Genomic DNA, 22,825 nt, shown 5'->3' with positions numbered 1-22,825 from the left:
AGATTCCCAGCAGCGGCTGCAGAGAGCAGGGCCACGCCGCAGCGGAGAAAAACCAGGCCGAGGGCGGGAGTGATTCGTAAAGCTAAACTTAGATAATAGACTCAGGGCGGGGGGTTGTCCTTAAAAGTGTGTCTTTCCTACTTTTTTGTTGTTAAAATGTCCTTTTTATACTTGAGGCATAACAACCAAAAATAATGTATAATCCTTGTTTGGATCCTGACTAGGAGAAAGAAATGTTCAAGTCATTATAGACTATTTCAATATTTCAAATGTTCAAGTCATTATAGAATTATTTCTAATTCTTTTGCGTGTGATAACAGCATGGTGATAATATAAGAACATGTTCTCTCTTTTTTCCTTCTAGTTTATTTTAGGGATGAAAACAGATAATGTTGGGATTTGTTTTAAAATACATCAGCAAAGAAAATATTCTAAGTGATAGATGAAGTAAATTGGCAAACTCTTGACTACTATGGAATATGGGTGATAAGTACATAAGCATTCTTTGTACAATTCTCTCTATTTCTGTATGTTTGAAAACGTTCATAATAGAAAAATTTTCATTGATTATTTAAAAAGATTAAACACGCTAATTTGATAAAATTAAAAAGCTGACAACACTATGTCAGCGCTCCTCACTAGTATAGTGGGCTGGGAGTGACAAGAACTGGCTCTTCCCGGCTCTCCTACCTGGGTGCCCCCAGGTGTGTCACTCTGAGCCCTGGTTTCCTTGTAGTAAAATAGGTATTGTGCATCTAGACCTTGAATCATTTTGAGATTCAGAGGAGGTTCTAGCTATGAAAGAGCCATGCTGCTCAAAGGCATCTGTTCAATCAGCAAACAGTCTTGAGCATCACCCATGGCAAGGCTCTGTGTTACACGCCAGGGGTAAAAGGACTAAAACGTGGTCCCTGACACAAACTTTCCATTGCTACTCCCTAAGGTATACACTGATTTCCACAATGATGGCAATTCCAGAACTAGCTCTAGCCTCTAGTTTGAATACTGTCTACAATTCTTAATAAAGGCAAGACTTTCATAAAGTTCCCTGCTTTTCCTCAGCTCATCTCTTTCTTAATCTCTTATCTTTTTGATTTCCTCTCTTTTGATTCTAGCTTTTGGGATTTTCTCAGTTCCATTCTCTTCCAGGTGCAGAACATCGTCCGTGTTGTTCCCTCTGCCTGGAACATGTTTCTCATCAGTCTTCATCTAAATATTCATCCTTCCCATCTTGTCTTCCATAGACAGTTCCCTCCATCAAATGCAACTGGTATTTCTCCTTTACAATATTCCACATACGTGAAAATATTTAATTGTCTATAAGTACTTGCTTATTATTTGTGAGGCACACAGTAGATGCTTGAGAAATGTTTGCTAATAGATGGAGGGGAGCTGCTCATGCGACTATTCCTCCCTCACCCTGATAAAAAAGTGATCTAGCCATTTTGAAAATGTTGCGACTTTGATAAAGATGTTCTATTCCTCCACGGCTCTCCCACTAAAATAATTTTTTATTTTCCAATTGAAGTAAAAGGAAGAATCATCAGAGATATGGATTGGGAGAATTATGTAGCTTTCACTTCTTTCTCATCATAATTATCTATTTCTGAATCATAAAATCACCTAGCTAGATTCTTCTCTAATGCTAAGAATACTTTTTGCTCCTTGAAATGCTACATGTCTTCCTATTTATCATCTTGATATTGCAAATATTTTATGGCATGCAACCAGAAAAATCACATAATGGGAAATTATCCACAGCCCCCAAACATACAAACAGGAGCTGAACAGAACTTCTTCAGCACAATTTATGGTAAGAATTTCATGCTCAGTTTATCTATTTCCATGGCTCAGAAAAAAGTTCTTCTGCTTATTTTGCTATGTTTATTTCTATAAAATTGTTTCCCTGATTTTTGGCAAAAGATCTATGAGAAAGTGAACTCCTTGGGTGTACCTGACATTGGAATTGTTATTTAAATAAAAACAAAGTGTAACCCTATACTGTCCTCTGCACAGTACCATTTGCTAAGAAATTCGAACTAAAACAAAGATAATATGGAACCATTGAGTGACTTTTATGGGATATATTATACTTGTCTCTTAGCCAGCAGGATTCTAATGAAGAGATCTAGAGAGATCAGAAAGCTGGAGGTCATTTAGAGGTCTCTTGCAATGGTCCAGGTGAGAGATGGTGAGGACAGTGGGAACGAAGAAGAAGAGACAGACATTTGGGAGGTGTAAATAAGAGGCTTTGCTGATTAATTTAATGTGGCATGTGAGAAAGAGAGTGGAAATTCAGAGTTCCCTCAGGTTTCCAGCTAGGACAACTGACTAAGAATAGAAAAGGAGGTGCCTTGGGGACCAGCACAGTGGTGCAACGGTTAAGTGCGCATGGTCCGCTTCGGCGGCCCAGGGTTTGCCAGTTCAGGTCCCGGGTGCGGACATGGCACTGCATGGCAAGCCATGCTGTGGTAGGCATCCCACATATAGAGTAGAGGAAGATGGGCACAGATGTTAGCTCAGGGCAAGTCTTCCTCAGCAAAAAGAGGAGGATTGGCAGCAGATGTTAGCTCAGGGCTAATCTTCAAAAAAAAAAGAGACGCCATTGAGAGAAGCCAAGAGAATGACATAGAGTCCATGTTGAGGCACATTGAATCTGAGAGGACATCATTACAGCCCAATGTTCTCGTGCCAGACTTTCTTAATTCCAGTGACTGGAGTATGGGGAAATACATTTTTAGCAACTGAAGCAATTTATAAACCAGATACTTTTCTGGGCCTATGGAACTGTTATAGAAGATTTGTGCTGCAACTACATTTAGATAGGGTTATGTGAAACACATACTAATCTGATCATTCTATCCTCTAGGTCCATGGAAAAATGAGGAAATAATAAAAGTAAGTAACCATTAAAACTGACTTTTATGAACAAATAAATAAAAATATGCTACGGGAAAATTGATCCCTGTAGAACTGAATTAGGCAAATTTATCTTTCCTCTTGATTAACAATTTAAGAAGAAATCCTAAGCATGCTGCCTCTGGAGATGTAGCAGTAGCTCTTATAATTAGACTCTAATCTGAACTGTGAGGGTGAGGATCAGAAAGCTGACTCAGAGCCTGGTGTCAATTATCTGCAGCTTGCACAACGAAAGAATAAAAATTTGCAAGATGTAGGATGCCTGCAGCCCAATTCTGGGGGTTGTTTCAGCACAGTCACATGATAAGATCTTTCACTTATTATCTGCTGGCAAATTTATTCTCCCTCTCCTTCATTCTGGGCCTGGAAAATCTCTGTGGGACTTGCTTTGGGATGGCATTTGTGCTTCCAGTTCAAGCGCCAGAAATCAACACACTCCAACAATTTTCCTCTTTATTTACACTCAAACAGAGTTGGTTTCTATAGAGCAATCCAAGAAACTGCCCTTTTTAATACTATCTAGTTAGTTTGCCCTATTTTAGAATGAGTTAAGAGATTCACAAAAACTCGCTGAGCCTGCTCTGCCCAACAGAGAACTGCGACAGACCGCCAGGTCTCCAGCTGGCCTGTCCTGGATGCATCAGGACACAAGGGGGTCTGAAAAGAACACCTTTCACACAGGAGCCGGTTTTGAACAGGGGTTTTAATAACTCTTGCCCACACTGATTAGTTTCTTTCCCACTTTGATATGTTATCTAACTCTTTTTTTTTTAGTTTTATTTCCTAAAGCTTTATAGAACAAATCCTCCTCCCTATATAACCCTTCAGATATTGAAAGAGAAAGAAAAGGAAGGGGAGAGAATAGAAGGGAAGGGAAGGGAAGGGAAAGAAAGGAAGGAAGGAAAGCTCTCATTTTTCCTGGTTCTGTCTTTAGGTAAAATACCCTCTCCCACCTCACATCCTTCTGCTGTTCCTCTTAGGACAGTTTCTGGACCCTTCCATGAGTCTCCGCTCTTCTCTCTCACACCACTCATCACTGCATTTTTGTATGATTTGTCTCCATCCTATACCAGCTCCTAGTGCCTCAGCCTGTTTTTACTCAGTTCTGGCTCCTTCATTCCCAGAACTATGAGTGTCGGGCTGGCTCACGAAGGCAAGTGAGAAATGTCTGCCCTGTGCATGTATGCGTGCTTGAATGGATAAATCCAGGTTCTGACTTCCTCAGGGCACTCTCTACTTCCTCAAAGCCCCTCTTGCAATGGGGTCTCCCTAGAACATGATACTCCAGGTGTGATCTAACACATTCAAATGCCCGAAAGCTCTTTCTCCTTGAAAAGTTCCCTTTTAACAGCTTCCTGGTCTTAACTCACGGATATCTCATCTCCTCAAGTATATTAATTACAGGTATTTTCAAGTTTTTCTCTCTTCCCTGCATTATCTTTGGATTCTCTGTATTCTCTTTGATTCTGTTTCTGTCTTAAGGATGCCAACATGCCTGTTGATTCTTGTTTCTAAGTCTAAATCAAGAATGAGGCACACAATGCTGATCGGAGGGTCTGTGTGCATGGACAGGGGTTGTGGGCTAGTGGTCACCATCATCTAGTGATAAGCTGGGGATGTATTCATTTTGGAGAAACCCAGATGTCAGGACCTGGGAGTCTCTATGCCCAGGCCATTTCAGTTTCCCCAGAATCTCTTAATATCTTTTCTTTCAGGATAAAAGCTAGGTTGCTGAGTTCTGGAAGGAAAGGAAAGGAAGAAGCCTGGGAGAGGGGAAGGGAGGGAGACTTCATCATTCACAACATATTTTCCCTAATATCCCAGTTCTCTGTGCATTGTGTTTCTGCAACCCTGATCTGTGTCTGATGCCTCAAACCCAGAGATTCTCTGGTTCAGTATCTCCAGAGATGAAATATCCATTTGCTGGGGTGGGCATAGTTGGCAGTTTTAAGGGATCTGGGTCTCCAATAGTTCCTTATAAGACTTCGAAACAGTATCTCTCTTTTCAGTGCTCTCCCACATCCCTGTCTTCAGATACCCAAGGCCTTTAATACCTGAATCCTTCCAGGAGTCTATGCTTCTCATCGGCTTCACATCCCTTGTAAAGAAAAACCCACTCTCCCACCTGTGTAGGGAAAAAAATACAGTTCTTCCCTACTGTGTATTTCTTCCCTGTGAGTCTCCTTTACTACTCACATTACTACCACACTCACACAGAGCACTATATTCACAACACTTCTGGTCACCAAATGTGTGGAGTTTTTGCCCCACACCAACAAGCAATTCTTGAACACCAGTAGGCTATTCAAGAATTCAACTCAATTATGACACTATCTACCTAGAGACAGCATCAGATTCCACGGGTTAAGGGCTCAGTCCCACAAGACTGCCCCTCTCCCCATTTCAGATGCCAGTCAAAAGCCCAAGTTGTCACATGTGCTTCTGACCAACAAGCTACAGACTGGAGGTTTCAACGATTTCCTCCTGAGGTTCAATTAATTTGCTAGAGTGGCTCTCAGAGAACTCAGAGAAACATTTACCTACGTTTACTGGCTTATTATAAAAGGATATGATAAAGGATACAGTTGAATATCCAGATAGAAGAGATGAGTAGGGCAAGGTATGTGGCAAGGAGCACCAAGCTGCCATGCCTTCTCTGGACAAGCCACTCTCCTAGCACCTCCATGTGTTCACCAGCTGGGAGCTCTCAGAACCTCATCCTTTTGGGATTTTTATGGAGGCTTCATCATGTAGGCATGATTGATCATTAACTCAATTTTCAGCCCATCTCCCTTTGAAGAGAATGGGGTTGGAAAGGCTAAAACTTCCAAGCTTCTAATCAAGGCTTGGTCTTTCAGGTGTCTAGCCCTCATCCAGGAGCCATTCAGGAGGCCACTCAGTCACCTCATTAAAACAAAAGACACTCCTATAGCCCAGAAAAGTATAAGGATTTTAGAAGCTCTATGCCAGGAACTGGGGACAGATACAAATATATATTTTTTCTATTATCTCACACCCCTGTAGGTACCGGGATTTATGCTTTTGCAGCTCTGCTAAATCATTTTCCACTCACCCAGCTTATTTCCAGCTTCCAAAATTTTATTTATATTTCCTACACGTGTTGTCAAGACTTACTTCCCTTTTTTTTTTTTTTTTTTTTTTGCAGGGAAAGAGTTGCCCTGAGCTAACATCTGTTGCCAATCTTGCTCTTTTTTTCCCCTCCTCAAATCCCTGGTACATGATTGTATATCTTAGCTGTAAGTTGTTCTAGTTCTTCTATGTGAGCCACCGCCACAGCATGGTAACTGACAGATAGGTGTGGGTCCGCAACAAGGAGGAGACCTCAGGCTGCCGAAGTGGTGAGAGTGCCAAACAATAACCACTAGGCCATCAGGGCTGGCTCAAGATTCGCTTCTTTTTTGATCCTATAGATTTATACTCGTTTAAATTCCTTAACTGTTACTTTGGTAGAGTTTTAGAAGGGAACATAAATATATGCAGGTATTCAAACCACCATGTTTAACAGGAAGCTCAAATTTTATATTTAACTCTATTAAATTTAATCTTGGTGCTTTCATGCCATCAGTCTATCTTGTCAAGATCATATGGACCCCAGCTCTGTCATCATTACATGTTCTGGATCTCTAAATCTTGTGACATCTGCAATAGGCACAGGAGACCTCAGGGGGAGATAAGCTAGGATTCATTTCTTTTCATATTTTTCATTCAGTTGTTAGTAAAGCTTTTCTATATTTCCAGATTGACATAGAATTATTCCATGAATCCATGTATTTAAAAAAATGTGCTGGGGATAGAAATAAAGGCTTAAATAATCTAATCTCTGTATTCAAAGAATTCACTATTTCTTAGGGGTTATAGACAAGAAAATAGACAATACAAATAAACTTGTTACAGGCATAAACAAGGAGCTGTAGCAGTACAGAGGAGAGGTACCTAACCCAGCTTGAGAAGAATGAAGAGGATGGTGTTCAAGAGGCGGTAACTCCATGATTTAATCTCAGAGAATGAGGAAGCACTGGGCAGGCAAAGCAGACTAGGTATAGGGGTGGCAGGAGGCAGATGGAAGCAAAGGGAGCAGCTGTATAAAGGCAAAGGATCATGCCTCTTCTGCCTCTGAAGAGGAGAAATTTCTCTCAATCAATAGAAAGTGCAGGACAAAGGGGACTGAGTCATCTTTTGATGGGGTAACTTGATGTTAGGGTCCTTTCAGGAGAAAATGGAAGGCAGCCTACTTATAATGAGCTCTTTGGCTTTTGAATTATCAAGTAAAACTTAGGTATCAGCAATGCTTGGCTGAGTGAGAAACTTCCTAATAGAACCCTTGCATTACTGGGAAGGGATTAAAGAGCTCTGAAAAGTATAAAACACTGTGTGAATGTATAGGATTATTAATATTACTGCCACATTACCAACCACCACCATCCCCAGCCCTGAAGCGTCCTCTATAAATTACAAAATGAAGCATCTTCTCTGTGGATTGTAGCAGTGCCAATTTCTTGGTTTTGAAATTATACTGTAGTTATGTAAGATGTCAACACTGGGGGAGGCGAAGTGAAGGATGAACAGAACTTCCCTGTATATTTCTTTGCAATTTCACTTACAACTTTTAAAGGTTAAAGAAAAGAAAAAGAAGAAGAGGAGAAGAACAAGAAGGTTTTCAAAGCCAAAGATGGGGACCTCTATTTTGCCTGCATCTCTATTTAGGGCTGTAATGAATTGAACTCAGTGTACTGCTGCAGGTTACCAGGAAATTAAAATCCAATTAGGATGGTGTTGTGAGCCTGGCAAAAGAGTAGATTAGAGGCCTGGCACAACTCTGAGGCTCAGTGGAGGGAGGCTGAGCGGGGAATGCAAAGTATCAGCTTTCAAGCATAAAAACCACAGGAACAATTTTTAAATGTGCTCTGGAAAGATAGCATTTGATCAAAATCCACTGTGAAGCAAGATATTTTTCCTGTTGGACATTCTACTTTCTAGTTCTGCTATCTGGCCTAATCACTGATTAATACAATATGTCCCACTGGCCCCCAGCTTCTCCCAGCTCCTATGCATCCCTGGTGCTGGAAGGTAAAGGTAGATGGTAAGAAATTCCGAGGCATGATTGGGAAAGCAGTCTTGAAATCATGCACAATAAATAATGCCATCACTAATGACTCAGGGTGTAAGGAATCTGTGGAGTGAGAAATTGTTTTTATGCAAAAAAGTGTCGGGAAATTGGATGAAACGGAACAGATGAGGCACGAATAACCAGTACAAACTTACTTATTAGCTTCAGTCCTGATTTTTCTGAGATTCAGTTTGTGTACTAATCATTTTCTCTCATTTCCAAATTCCCACACTTCTCCTGCTCTGTTTTATATCAAAAGGGCTGACTCCATGCAAATTACATTTTCTAGACTCCCTTGAAAAATGACTTCTAGCTGGGTTCAGCCAATGGGAGACATTGACAGGAGATTGGAGGGTGGCAGGAAGGGAGAAGCCGGGGTATGTCTCCCTTCTCTCCATTTCAGGTGGCATTACAGGAGGGTCTATTTTTCCTCCATGATTTATATAAATGTTATTTAATTTTCAAGGCTCCATTAACATAGACCTGAAGGTTTCTCAGTGTGATCTTGCTCTTGTGTCCTTTTATCAGAAGAAAGAAGAAGAGTTTTCCAATTTGATTCAAACAAGTTAGGGGTTTGCTAAGAAAACATTATTTGGCCCCAGTGATCTTGATGTTGTTAAGGGAGGCAGACCCGGACAAGAGCAAATTAACACTGCCATTCTAACAACCACCAGATAAACACACTCAATAGGCAGCACCAGTGCAAGAAGTTTTGACTGTAATGTTCATGGTAGGCTGAATAATGCCCCCCCCCCAAAATATCCCTATACTAATCTACAAAACCTGTGAACATTACTTTATTTAGAAAAAGGGATTTTGAAGGTGTGGTTGTGTTAAGGATCTTGAGATGCGGAGATTAGCCTGGATTATCTTGGCAGCCCTAAACATAATCACAAGGGTTCATAGGAGAGGTAGGCAAGAAGGTTAAAGGAGGATGTAGGAGATGAGACAACAGAAGCAAGAGGTTAGAGTGATGTGAGGAAGGGATCAAAGTCAAAGAGTGCAGGTGGCCTTTAGAAGTTTGAAAAAGCAAGGAAACAGAATTCCTGTAGAGTCTGCAAAGAAAACCAGCCCTGCCAACACCTTGACATTAGCCCAGCAGAACATTTCACACTCCAGAACTGTAAGAGAATAAATATGTGTTGCTTTAAGCAACTAGGTTTGTGGTAATTTGTTATAGCAGCAACAGGCAACTAATACAATGCTCTGAATATGAACAGACTCCTCTTGCTTTAAAAATTCTACACCATGGCTATCAGCAAAGCCCACACACAAATGTGCCTCTCAGATCTCCCTTCAAGACTGAAGCACTTATTCCCCCAGCTGCCCATTGATGAAGAAAATGGCATCACCCTAAGTCACTCCTCCTTCCTGGGGCAGCCTGAATGCAGTGACTGGTCAATGAAGGGGTATAAAGGCCCAGCTCCTTCATCCCAACTCAGGGCTACTCTAAAGGGCCATTCCTTTAAGTCTTTGTTGAAATTGCATCAGCATCCAACTTTTCCTTCTGCCCAATCCTACTCCCTTCCTCTGCATTTTGATTCTGAAGCCCTCCCCAATAAATTTCCCATCTGCCAATCTCCACTTGAGTCTGCTGTCTCAGGAACCCAACCAGAAAAACTGATTTATCTATATTTACTCAAAAGCACTACCTACTTGGTTAATTTCTCTTTATATCTGCTGATAATTACCCACCCACTCTCCTATAATACATTAAACTAAAAAATAACTTATAAGAATGGAAGATCCTCTCAAAAGAGAGTATGACCATTCACAAACTCTTCCTCAGCTGAGGAGTTAGGTGCAGCGTGAGTTAGGGAATGAGGAAGGAAGAAAGCAGCAGGAAAGGGGTGAAGATTGGCGCGTCAAGCACTGTCATTTACTAAGGAGTTATGTAAGGATGAGGAATGTGTTGTCATTCACTGTGCACTTAATTCTTATTCTGGCACTTTGAGATAGATGTCATCATCTCAGTTTTACAAGTGAGGAATCTGAGGCTCAAAGAGTTTAGCTGAGAGAATAGTTGAGCCAAGAGTTGAATCCAGGATTGTTTCAATACTGTGTCCGTGTCTTCCCACGCTATCAGTAGTAAGAATTCTTCTAGCCGAATTAAGGGAGACAGTATAAGGGGTGTTTCTCCATTAACTGCTGGAGATCACTGACAGGGGGCTGGGCAGGGTGAGGATGCTGCTGCTGAATATACAGGAGGAACCATCCTCCAATTCCATGAAAATCATGTAGCATTTGATCCTCTCCTGCAGGCAAGCTCCCGTCTCCTAGGCTTTCTTTTTTCTGGATTCTGTGAGGAGCTTTCCCAACTCCCTACTTTTGCTCATGGACAGTCCCTCTACCTGGATGCCTTTCTTCCATTCTGTTTTTCCTTCCAGGTCCAGCTTAAATGCTATCTCCTTTGAGCCTTCTTTGATTACCCCAAACAGAAGCCATCTCTCCTGCCTCCCAATGTCTATAGCATTTAGTGTCTCTATTACTTCTATAAGAGTTATCATATCAGACCGCCCAGATTGTAGTTACGTATGAATCATGTTTTCTACACTGAACTGAAACCTGAAGGAGAACAGGCTTAGACATATTTGAACCCCCAAGAGTCAGCATAAAATTACTTGTCGTAATACATATTTATTGCTTAAAGTACTCTAAAAACACTCAGTTCTTCAGATTTCTATTTCTTTCCATAGGTAAATGGTCTGTCTGCCCCAGGCATCTTTTATTCTTATCTGCATGGCAGACTCCTTTTTTCTTTAAAATTCAAGGTTTATATCTCCTTTAAGAGTAAATCTTCTCTAAAGTTGCTTCCTTAAATGGAATTAATCATGCCTTTCTTCATCTTACTCTATATGTCACACATATATTCATTGTTGCATTGATGACACTGTTATACTTATTTGTATGTCTGTTTCACCTGCTTCCCCTGCTAGTGTAAAACTCCATGGAGGAAGGCATTATGTCTTATTTAACTCTGTGGACTCAGCTCTTACTACAGTACAGAGCATATAATAGATGCTTGATAAATGTCAATTGGCTGAAATAAAAACAGAGTTTGAAGCCAAAAACTCAGAAGAAACCCAGATGTACACACTTACTGCCAGGCTGACCAGGAACAAATTACTTAACCTCTCTGAATTGGAAATAATGCCGACTACAATCACAAGTCTATGGTGAGGATAAATAAGATGACATACGTAAAAGAACTACACAAAGTGGGGCCCAGAAAAATGCCCATTCTCCTCATGTAAATTGAAAATTAGTTTGAGACCAAATTCTTCATGTCTTTTATGTACGCAGAGTTTAGCAGGCCCTTCTAAGCTAATTTAGGACAACTTAGGTCTTCAGAGCAATACTTTCGTAGAGTAGTTCTGTTATCAATATCTGATAAAGGAGGAGAAGGATGAGAAAGAGGAATGGGGGAGGAGGAGGAGGAGAGGAGGAAGAAGAAAACATCTCGTGTATTCAATTTATTCTAATGAAATTACTAACCAGAAGGGGAATGTCCGGGAAGTTTAATTTATAATGCTGTTTGGTGCTAAATAAAGAACATCTAATAGGAAGACATGTAAATTATGTTTCCAAAACACACTTAAAGGATTAGGTCATGTTAGGAGTGGCTCCCCACCTGGCTCAGAGTTACCAAGGTCACATTGGCCATCTAAGGACATATCTTCTGGCTGGCAGAAGTCATGGTGAAATCTCATGGGATATCAGCACTCTTGTGGACAGCAAGAAAAAAAACCACCTGAAATCTAAACATATTAGTAAATTCAGCCTGTGTTGGCCCAATCAAATCTGGTCCTTTTAGAGAACTGAATTCTTCATGGCCGAGAAGAACAGAGTTTCTCCTTAACTGAAGTGTAGGATCAACAGTGATCATCCCAAAATGCTAAAAGCTTCTCTAAGCGGGGATACTATGTTCATTTTTGGAATCTCTGCCATGCAAACATACTCCAGCTTGGAGCCACAAAGTAGTGACTGCAGATGACATAGGAGGGTATCTATCTGCCAATAGCTTGCAATTGTTTCATTTCTCTACCTGCTATTGAAAAAGGAGAGAGGATCAAGATTTAAAAGCTAATTATTCACTTTGAAATATGATTATTAAGATGAATAGTGCTCACGTGTACACTTGAAATGTAGTTGTGCGCTTTTTAAGTATGTTGTCTTAATATCATTGTGGTTTGATTAAAAATTAATGCCACGTGCAGGCAGCCCTTCTGTGTGTCATGTCATATCATGGGTAGGTTGTCACTTCCTCCCAGGCTGACCTTCCTTTGATAAGAACTAATAAACTATATTGCAGATTTCCTTCTTCAGTCCCTTTTTGAATTTCCTATCCCACCAAAGTTGTGCGTGCCTAGCCCACACCTGTGAGCTGTTATATTTGCTCTTTTTCAATCCTTCCAGAAGCTCTATGTGAAAGATATTCTTATTCCAATGTACGTACACTCAGCCCTCCGTATCTGTGGGTTCTTCACCTTTGGATTCAACCAACTGCACATGGAAAGGCCTACGATGGTTGAATCTGTACTGAATATGTACAGACTTTTTTTCTTGTCATTCCCTAAACAATACAGTATAACAACTATTTACATAACATTTACCTTGTATTAAGTATTATCAGTAATCTAGAGATGATTTAAAGTATACGAGAGGATGTGTATAGGTTATATGCCATTTTATATAAGTAACTTGAGCATCCAGATTTTGGTATCCATGAGGGGTCCTGGAACCAATCCCCCGCAGACACCCAGGGACTACTGTATGTGAAAACTGAAGCTCAGAGAAGTTGAAGAATGTGCTCAAAGTCACACAGTTAGAAAGTGGTGGTGGGGCTGGCCTGGTGGTGCAGTAGTTAAGTGAGCACGTTCTGCTTCTTGGGGGCCCAGGGTTCGCCGGCTAGGATCTCAGGTGCGGACATGGCACTGCTTGGCACGCTATGCTGTGGTAGGCGTCCCACATATAAAGTAGAGGAAGATGGGCACAGACGTTAGCTTAGGGCCAGGCTTCCTCAGCAAAAAAGAGGAGGACTGGCAGTAGTAGCTCAGGGCTAATCTTCCTCAAAAAAAAAAAAAAAGAAAGAAAGTGTGGTGGCAAAAGTGGAGCCCCAATCTAATAACTTCCTAGCAGCATCTGCTACTTTAGTTGTGGATACAAAATGACTGTTAATATGAGAAACTACCTGAACAACAAAGAAAAGACAATAACTTTTCTATCATAGGCCCAATTATTCTAAGGATTTAACATGCATTGTGGGTTACATCATGTTCCAGTGTAAGAACTACAAACTGAACGAACCTGACACGGGCCTGATAATGTCTGTGGGTGTGCAGCGCATCCCCCTCCTTCTCGTCTTCTCCTCCAGAGACAGAAGATGCAACTCACAAATGAACCATCTTTCAATGCCGGCAACAATCTCGCGTCTCTGCCTCCCAAGTGTCCATACCTAACTCTCTGAATCAGCATGACTCTTTGCTATGCATGTTACCACTACTTTTCTTGCTCCTGAATTAAATATGTTTTGCCCATAAATCCAAGCAGGCTACACCTTGGGCCACCTGAGAAATCCTAGATTTGTAACTATCATTATACATGTCACATCCACTCATAAAATCCAGTGAACTATTAGTCACTTCTTTTCATTTCTGTCACAGGAGGGATTTCTTTGGGGGGCCATTTTCACAAAGAAATAAATATATTTTATCTGTTAATGACAGTGACCACTCACATTCAAGGAGTAGAAAAATAAACCACACTGAGAGGGGGAGGCTGAGAAATTTTTTTAAATTGGTGAATATTAAATGTTAGAAGGCTGAATTTATAGTACTCTGTGCATCAGACTGGGTACCCACTAGACTGGGAGCTCCATTGTGCTTTTTCCGTCCTTATTGCCATCTCTCAGCCTTATGTGACACAATTTTTACCAACCAAGTTAAAGGACCATTTTGGGCTCTGTCTCTTCATGAGAATTAAAACAGCAGAGAACGTACCTCATATGCTTAGCCTGGCATTCAAGGCTCTTGTGATCTGCCCTCGGCCTCCCTTTCTTCTTAACTCCTACTGACAACCGTCCCTTACGACATTCCAAGTGTTTTCAGAATACTTTGTACTTTTCCTATTCATATTTAATTGTAATTTTTCCTCCCCTTACAATGATGCTTCTCTCTTTGCAGATATTCTAACCAATCTTTGTGACCCAGAAAAATTACCACTTCCTCTTCCAAATATTTCCTGACTCCTCTGGTCCTCTGCTTCCTTCGTCATACACTCGCAGAGCATCCTGTTATGGCACCTGTGCCCCGCTTTGTATTTTGCTGATTATACGTGTGTCCTCTTCCCTCCTGGGGAACACAACTCCACAAGGCTAGGAGACATGTCCTAGCTATCCCTCCAACAACGAATGCCCCAGCACAGAGTTTTGTATTAATGGGCACTTAGAAATATCTGCAGGAATTGAAATAGAGAAATCATTTCATCTTAATGTATAGCAGCATTTCTTCAGGATATTGCTAGTAGCCGGTTAACACATTTACAAGGGCATAAGAACCTGGTCCCAGAGTTTGGCTTGTGTGCTCAGCTTGGGAGCACCTAGAGATGAGAGGTGTGGGTGAGATGGTTCAGGGATTGGCCTAGGCCCAGAACAAGGAGAACAATTAATGCAGACAGTGGCATCTCCATTCTGTAGCAGGGTGTTATGAGATTCCCATCCAAGTGAGGCTGGACGGTGGTCTTCATGCCTAGGTGGCCTGGCATAAAGTAGATGCTTCATCAATAAGGTGTCCCCTGTGCTCTCACGCAGCCATACAGTACTTCTCTCCATCTCGACACCAAAGTGTATTGTAAAATGGGTGCCTACTCTGTCCCTTAGCACCCAGAACCAGGACATGACCATTTAAAAACAGCTTCACCACCTAGTTCAGTGCTCAGCACATAACCAGCCCAAGATAAATAGATAAATGTCTGTTGAGTAAGTGAAGGAAAGAATGCAAGATGAAAAGAAGGAAGGACAATTGACATGCACATAGATGTTTCCAGTTGAGCTTTTCAGGAAACATCGTGGGGATCATGAATGTGATGGGATAGCCATAGTTACTGGCTTCACGACAATGCGCCCAGCATTTCCTGTTCAGAAAAAGCTAACCTGCAGGGAAGAGTCTGTCGGAGCGCTCATGTTGGGGCAGCTGGGGAATGCTTTGGGAGCACATGGTGAGTCCCATTCCCTACCTAGACCTCACAGCAACTGCTCTTTTCCCTGGGGGTTTATGTACATGTGTGCATTCTTTCATGTGGGTTTTTTTTTTTTTTGAGGAAGATTAGCTCTGAACTAACATTTACCACCAATCTTCCTCTTTTTGCTGAGGAAGACTGGCCCTGAGCTAACATCCGTGCCCATCTTCCTCTATTTTATGTGGGATGCCTGCTACAGCATGGCTTGACAAGCAGTGTGTAGGTCCACACCCGGGATCCAAACCAGCGAATCCTGGGCTGCTGAAGTGGAATGTGCGAACTTAACCGCTGCACCACCACATGGCCAGCCCCTCATGAGGATTTAAAAAGAAGCAATAATATAAATTCTCATGAGTTTTAAGAGATTTGATTTTGTTACTCATATTCAATTCCTTTAAAGTGAAGAGAAAATTACAATGTGTAGGTCAATTAAGACCACACAACAGCTCCCCACACCTCTATCCTCTTTGCCTACCACTCCTGCCCAACCTGGATTGTCCAAGTTTCACAGCCTAAATTCAAATCCAAAAGGATCCAGTCTATTGCTCCAACATATATCTTTTTCCTAAATTGCTCTTACATACTATTTTACTGTCTCAGCAGCGTGTTATTTGTATCACAGAGCTCTGGGGGAGTTGCACTCATCCAAGTCTTGCATCTCCTCAAAGTCACCTAAATAGTGCCATAGGAATTCTGCAGATGCGACCTGAGACTTCTGGGAGAGGCTCTGCCACAAAGGCACCCTGGTCAGCACCCAGCTCATCTGGCCGTAACATGCCTAAGACTACATAGATCAGGGGAACATCTTGCAGCACTTGCTGTCTGAGCAGAGAACTCAGAAATGTTAACAGATGGCATGAAGAACACAACACTGAACAGTCAGCAGGGTGACACTCATTAAGAGTCATCACTGAATCCACTTCCAGCAAAATCCCATTCCAATGAAATATCACTTTCCAAAAACTGTCAATCTGCTTGAACGAAAGTGACTACAGGGAACTATAATGCCAGGCCTGGTTTAAGCTCTGCAGATGACAGAGTCTCTCTCAGAGCCTCAGGGACTTTCTATCCATCATTTCCTCTTGGGTAGGTCCTGATCAGACCTCACCTCTAGCCTTTTTCACCTCTGTAGATGGGTCAGGAAGCCAGGTAGCACTCAGAACTTCCCTCCCCAGCCTGACACTCATTACCCTGCCTACTTTCCCTTCGCAGCAAAATACTAGGGGGAGGAATGTAGAGAAGAACGCATGGAGGAGGGAGATAGGGAACTTGCTATTCAACAGGTCAGAATTTGTTCCACGGCAGAAACTTATTTATCCTCCCATTTTTTCAAGTATATTACCAATTTGTTTCTCAAGGAAAATCATTTCTTCTCTCTGTCTCCTCGTTCCTAATGGAATGCATTGATCCCAGTGCAGACTGTAAAACTAAATTTTGTTGTACTGTAGATGCCATCAATGCAGTAAAATATTGACATGTGAAACTAACGTCAGAATGACACAATACCAACACTGGATAATGATTCTTAGGTGGCCAACCCTAGGCTGCTTTGCATTCATTGACATAGAAGCCAACATCTCCCCTTTACCACTTGTTCCCCCAGCCCCCACCTCTAATATTCACAGCTTTTCACACCTCCAGGTCTTCTCTCTACAAGGCCCCTCTCACTTGTTGCCCCATTAGTGCCTCCTGAAATCCTACTAACACTCCAAGACCCAGTGAAAATGCCACCTCTTCTAGTCAACATTTCACGAAGCCTGTCAGCCAAACTTGCTCTTTCAACTCTTTGTTAACAAAGCTTGTTGTTATAACACTTAGATTGGGATTTGTCTCATTCTGTCTGTGATTTCTTGCTGCTACAACTCCAATGAAAAGGTACTAAACATTATAGTCAGTGCCTGGCACGGTGAGTCAATTAGATGTCTTAACAAAAGGACAGACCTCTTGAGTTCATTTCCCTAACTCACTAACCACATTATTAGAGGAGAAGTGAGAAATCACACGAGCAAGGCACCTGACATTGTACAGATGAAAGGCTGATATCCATTAGTTGGTTGTTAGCCTAGGACCTAAGAGACCTGGGTTCTAATCCCACCTCTGCCATTAACATTTTCCCCTAAACTCATACCATGTTTAGCCTTTGGTTTATCAGTCATTTACTTAGTAAATCTTATCAGTAAACTTTGCCTTTGTTACACTGCTGTTTACCAATAATATTCATGTTTCCTGTGTACTCTACTCTTATGATCTTTCTCTCACTACCAAAGACACTAGGCTAAGAGAACACCCACAGTTGCCTACAAAAAATAAACTCAGATTTCTTTCATGAACACACATACCTAAGAAAACATGGCTGCAGATGAAAGAAGGTGTGGCTGTGCTGTGTGACCTTGGGCAAATGACTAAACCTCTGTGAAATAAGGCTGATAGCCATTCCTGCCTAGAATCCGTGATTACAGACATACAAGAGCTAACGCCTAGAAAATACTTAGCGAGAAGTGCCCCCCAAATGTCAGCTATTTCTATTATGTCTGTACCATCTCTTCATAATAGTTCAGTTGCAGAGTGTTTCCTATTCTTGCTTGTTGATAGTGAATCCCCAACAAATTTAAAACTGGACACTTCCTGGGTCTAAAGAGCTTTTTGAAAGGTTTTTACGGTTCCTGTTTTCTTAAGAAGGATGGGGTAAATACATAGAGATCTTATTATTTCTGAAAAAGGCAGCTTTACTGTGATATTCTAAATCTCCTGCAGACACATGAGAGAAGAAAAAAATTCTTGCCCAAAATGATCAGTCCAACCAACCATAATTATGTTAATTCTATCCAACTGCTAGCAAAGAGATGAAAGGTTAAGGTCTGTTCTCAGTTTCACAGGATGATAATGATAATAAACACAGCTATTATTAGTAGCTAAAGTATATTTTGCAATTGTAACTGACACCATTTGACTTTCATTTTTTTCGCAAGCTAAATGACTTGCAATATATTTTCTTGTTTGAAACAATAGATCCTTTAGCTTAGTAAAATTCACCTTTGCCCAGCGTGACCCACCTTCTTATTCACAATTTGCTCTACCACTTGAGAACATTGTTTAACAAATATAATAAAGGACTTTGAAAAATATCTTCTCCCTGGGAAAGCCCTGGGATTGTGTATCTTCTCCAGCTCTCCATATTTTATGCATCTTCAAGTTTCACCACCTCTCTGATGTTTTCTTCAATCTTTCCAGGACTGAGCATTTACTATGTGCCAGGATCTATACTGAAAGCCTTATATAGAGGTTAATCCCATTTCTTCCCCCAACAATCCTGTGGTGGGTGTTAGCATCACCCACAGTTTACCGAAGTAGACACTTGCTCCAGGTTACATAGATGGAAACAAAATGATGGATCCCAGATTTGAAACCAGGTCCACGCGTCCAGATGCTGCACTCTCAACAGCTATCCTGCCTCAGCTGCCCATGACTTTCTTCACCTCCACGTCTCAGTGCCTGTCACAGTTCGTGATATATATTAGGAACACAACAAATGATTGTGGGATAAAAGTCATAATAATAGCCAACATGTTGTGAGCATTTACTTGTGTCAGACAGCATTCTAAGAGCTTTACATGTATAAATTCATTCAATCTTAACAAATTTATGATGTAGATACTATTATCTCATTTTATAAGTGATGAAACTGAGGCACACAGGGATTAATTAATGACATTGGGAGGGAGAAAGAGTGAGAGAGTAAATGCCTACCTCTTATTCCTCATCCATCCTTGGTCCACACCCAAACTAGAGGATCTGCAGGAGTCCAAATATCCTCTGCTCAGACACAAAGTACACACTCATACCCCACTTCCTTAGGTTTATTCCTTTACCCGTCTCTACTCTCCCCCTGAATCTTTGCTCCAGATAATTATTTCCTCCAGGTGCTGTAAGTCTACTTGCCTGGCAGGCCAATAGGTTTGGTTTTCTTTTCGCAATCTTACTCAGCTGGTTTGGCGTGCCAATGAGGCTCTAGCTGTCTTTCTTCGTGCACAACCACCCTGTGTAGAAGAGACTACCTTCATTTTACAGAGGAGGAAGCTGGGGAGCTGAAAGGCTAAGTAAGCAGCTGATCTGGGATTTGATAGCAGACAATCTGGCTCCAGAGCCTAGACTTTAATCCACACACTGCAAGACCACAGATGAATCACTTTCTCCCTTCTCAAATTCCCAAAGCCTGCCACCGCTAAGTGTGATCCCACACTAAACCATATTGTATTATATTGTATTGATAGTATACTAAATTGTATCATGTTATGCTTCCCAATATGTGGCCTATCTGATTGGAAACTGTTAAGAGATCGTGCCATCCCTTTTCCTTTTGTGGTCCTCAGAGTGCCTCTCTCGAGTGCTGGACTTATTATTATTTGCTGAATCCTAAACTGGAAATTCTGTCCCAGATTGGAATGTCTGCTCAAGCAGAGCCAGGAAATTCCTATAATTCCAGGCCATGAGGAAGAAAGTCTTCCATGACTCTCTCCTCTCCTCACGCTGTATACCCTTCCCGAGCACTCTCTTCTTCCCCATTCAACTACGTTCTCCACCTAGCATCTCTCTGCACGTTACCTAACTCTACTACATGTCTCTTTCTGGATGTCCTTCAGCATCTCAGCATGTCGAGACTGAACTCCTACCTCCAGAAACCTGTTCCTCCTCCCAGAAGGCACTATGGACCACCCACTTCCCCAGGTTAAAAACATCTGCAGGAATCAGCTCTTGAAATTTGTGTCAAAGGCCTAATATTAAAGATAATAATAATAATAAAAACCAGGACTGTATAACAAGCTTACACACTTCACTTTGTTTTTCTAATTTGGGCCTATGTAATTATCCAAATATGGAAGAGTTTTCTGTTTCTCCATATGGACTAGATAATCGTTTTTATTCCTGCTTGTTAAAAAGCAAATATAAAGCGCTACTTCCAATGTGCCTATGGGCTTTAATGAGTCAAAGATGTAAGACAAAGGGAGATGCCCTTTTCCTCGCCAAAACCAAACATTTATTTAATTTCTATTGTGTATAATGTCGCATGTACAATATTTAATGTAATTCTTACAATTATCTTATGAGGTAGGTATTATTATTCCCATTTTACAGATGAGTGAACTGAGGCCCAGACAAATAAAATGAGTTGCCCAAGTTCATATGGCTGACAAATGACAATGTCAAGATGTAAACCCCCAATTGCCCCTAGGGCCTGTAAGCTCTCTCTTTACACTATACTGTGTCTAAATAAACCAAATCTGAAAGCAGGACAAAGAAACATGATAATGAGTTTTGCTTACTTTTCTTACATCAGGTAGACTATAATTCCTTAGAAGTATGAACTATCCCTTTCCTCAGCTGCCGCTAAGGTGCTCGGTCCTTCCGAGGAAGCTAAGGCCGCGTTGGGGTGAGGCCCTCACTTCATCCGGCGACTAGCACCGTGCCCGGCAGCGCCGCCCAGCCCTCGCCCGCACCATGGCCTCGGTCTCGCCTGCATCTACTCAGCCCTCATCCTGCACGACGATGAGGTAACGGTCACGGAGGATAAGATCAATGCCCTCATTAAAGCAGCCGGTGTAAATGTCGAACCTTTCTGGCCAGGCTTGTTTGCAAAGGCCCTGGCCAATGTCAGTATCGGGAGCCTCATCTGCAACGTGGGGGCTGGTGGACCTCCGCCACCTGCTGGCGCTGCCCCAGCTGGAGGGCCTGCCCCCTCCACCGCTGCTGCCCCAGCTGAGGAGAAGAAAGTGGAAGCAAAGAAAGAAGAATCTGAGGAGTCTGATGATGACATGGGCTTTGGTCTTTTTGACTAAACCTCTTGTAACATGGTGAATAAAAAGCTGAACTCTTAAAAAAAAAAAAGTATCAACTATCAAGTTTCCAAACTAAAATATTTATGCAGTATTAGTTATTACTACTGTGTTATTATGACTCATACTAGAACTTTACAAGCAAATGCTGCATAGCTGAGAAGACTAAGACACAAAAGGATTACACTAAAGGGTGAATAGAGGCTCACATTTGTTAAAAAAAAAAAAGAAATCTGCAAAAGCATAGGTTTTTTTTGGGTTTTTTTTTGACCATCTACTATGTTCCAGGAACCACGGTAGTCGATAGTGTTGGAGAAATAAGACACAACCTAGCCTTTAACGAGTTCTTAGTCCAGTGGGGGGAATACACAGAAAAAATAATGTGTAATAACATTGTTCGTGTTCTGTGACAGAAGATGTTATGAAGTGGGTGACAAATCAGCAGCATGCCAACCATGTGTGAACCATAACTACATCATCTTGACTTCATGGTGGTTTCAGAAATATGAATCAAGGGTTAACATTTAAAAATTGAGAAATTTCACATTAGAATAGACTCTGTGGCTACCCCAAAAGTGAAAAGTCTGATGACACTGAGCCCTGATTCCCATTTGGCCACCATCAACTTGAGCCCAGTAGCTGCTGCCCACAAGGTGGTGTGTGTATATATTTGTAATTAACGTCCCATGTTTCTTTAAACTAACAATTTTCAGGAGAGTTACCCACAGACATTTTCTACCAGGAGCACATTTGATATAATATTTTACCTTGGTAACACTGCTCACATGACCCTAGATAAAGTCATGCACTGGCATGTAAGGAGACATACATAAAAATTATCTGTGCAGTACTGACAGGAGGAGAAAGGATTGAGGTACATAAGTGTGTGTATGTGTGGATGCAGGTAGAAAGGAGTGATGGGAAGATAGAAAAATGATAAAATTATACCATTTGACCTCCCTCCCTCCTTCCATCTCTCCCTATGCATACATTTCTTATGACTTCTCCAAAGCTCAGGTTCTTCCCCTGAGGTCCACAGCTTGGATAAAGGACAAAGGAATCTGCAAGTGCTTAAGACAACTCCCACTCCAGACTCCGAAGGGCACTGTAGAGCTGCCTCAGCGCAGGGTTCAGTGAATGAACTGCACCTTACATGTCTGCCTCAAGACAGGAAACAAAGCATAGTGACCTCCTGTTGGAGGCAGATGTGAAGGTGACTGGCAAATTCTCAGGAACAGAGTAAATGAAACCTTCACATAAATGAATACATGAATGCATGCTCTAACACGTTCATCTCTCATCCCCATACCTATGTGAGGAGGCAGTGTTTGTATCTCTATGGGACATTTATATTTCAATATACTTGGACTGAGTTAATACGCACATCTCCTGATAAATATATTTAAAGATGGTCTGTATTGTCTACTGAGAGAAGCTATGCTTTGAAGCATGTCCAAATGGCCTTCAGAGTCAATACAAACTAAAATGAGGCTCTGTCTGCAAAGGCCAGAACTGTCAGTTAACACCTCACTATTTGGCCCCAAAGGCACACCCAGAGCTCTCCCCTCTCTAATCTTTGAATTATCTCCTTGTCAGGAATCTCATGGAGAGGAGAGAGTGGGACGTAAAAAGAGGGGAATGATTATTTCTAGGATAGCAACTGTGTGCCTGGCTTAGTGAATGTGTTAATATATTAACTCACTTAATCTCC

At 41.5% G+C, this 22,825-nt stretch overlaps 2 protein-coding genes across 51 annotated transcripts in view; one reads left to right on the top strand and one right to left on the bottom strand.

Annotated features, from left to right (window-relative positions):
* The window catches only part of DLG2 (discs large MAGUK scaffold protein 2), a 1,822,408-nt gene that overhangs the window by 161,108 nt on the left and 1,638,475 nt on the right, over positions 1-22,825 (bottom strand). The gene's annotated exons all lie outside the window — the stretch shown is intronic.
* On the top strand, positions 15,163-21,166 carry LOC103563441 (large ribosomal subunit protein P1). Its single transcript, XM_008538826.2, has 2 exons — positions 15,163-15,262; positions 20,717-21,166. The coding sequence occupies exons 1-2, from the start codon at positions 15,163-15,165 to the stop codon at positions 21,115-21,117; spliced, it is 501 nt and encodes a 166-aa protein (XP_008537048.2). The 3' UTR covers positions 21,118-21,166.

Source organism: Equus przewalskii, chromosome 6 (assembly GCF_037783145.1).
Source record: "Equus przewalskii isolate Varuska chromosome 6, EquPr2, whole genome shotgun sequence".
Taxonomy (NCBI): domain Eukaryota; kingdom Metazoa; phylum Chordata; class Mammalia; order Perissodactyla; family Equidae; genus Equus; species Equus przewalskii.
Note: the sequence above shows the minus strand (reverse complement) of the source record. Positions and strands in the feature narration are given on the sequence as shown.

Coding starts and splice junctions, on each gene's coding strand:
- LOC103563441 (XM_008538826.2), top strand. CDS start 15,163: ATGCGCCCAGCATTTCCTGTTCAGAAAAAGCTAACCTGCAGGGAAGAG. Junction 15,263..20,716: donor GAATGCTTTGGGAGCACATG/GTGAGTCCCATT, acceptor CGTTGGGGTGAG/GCCCTCACTTCATCCGGCGA.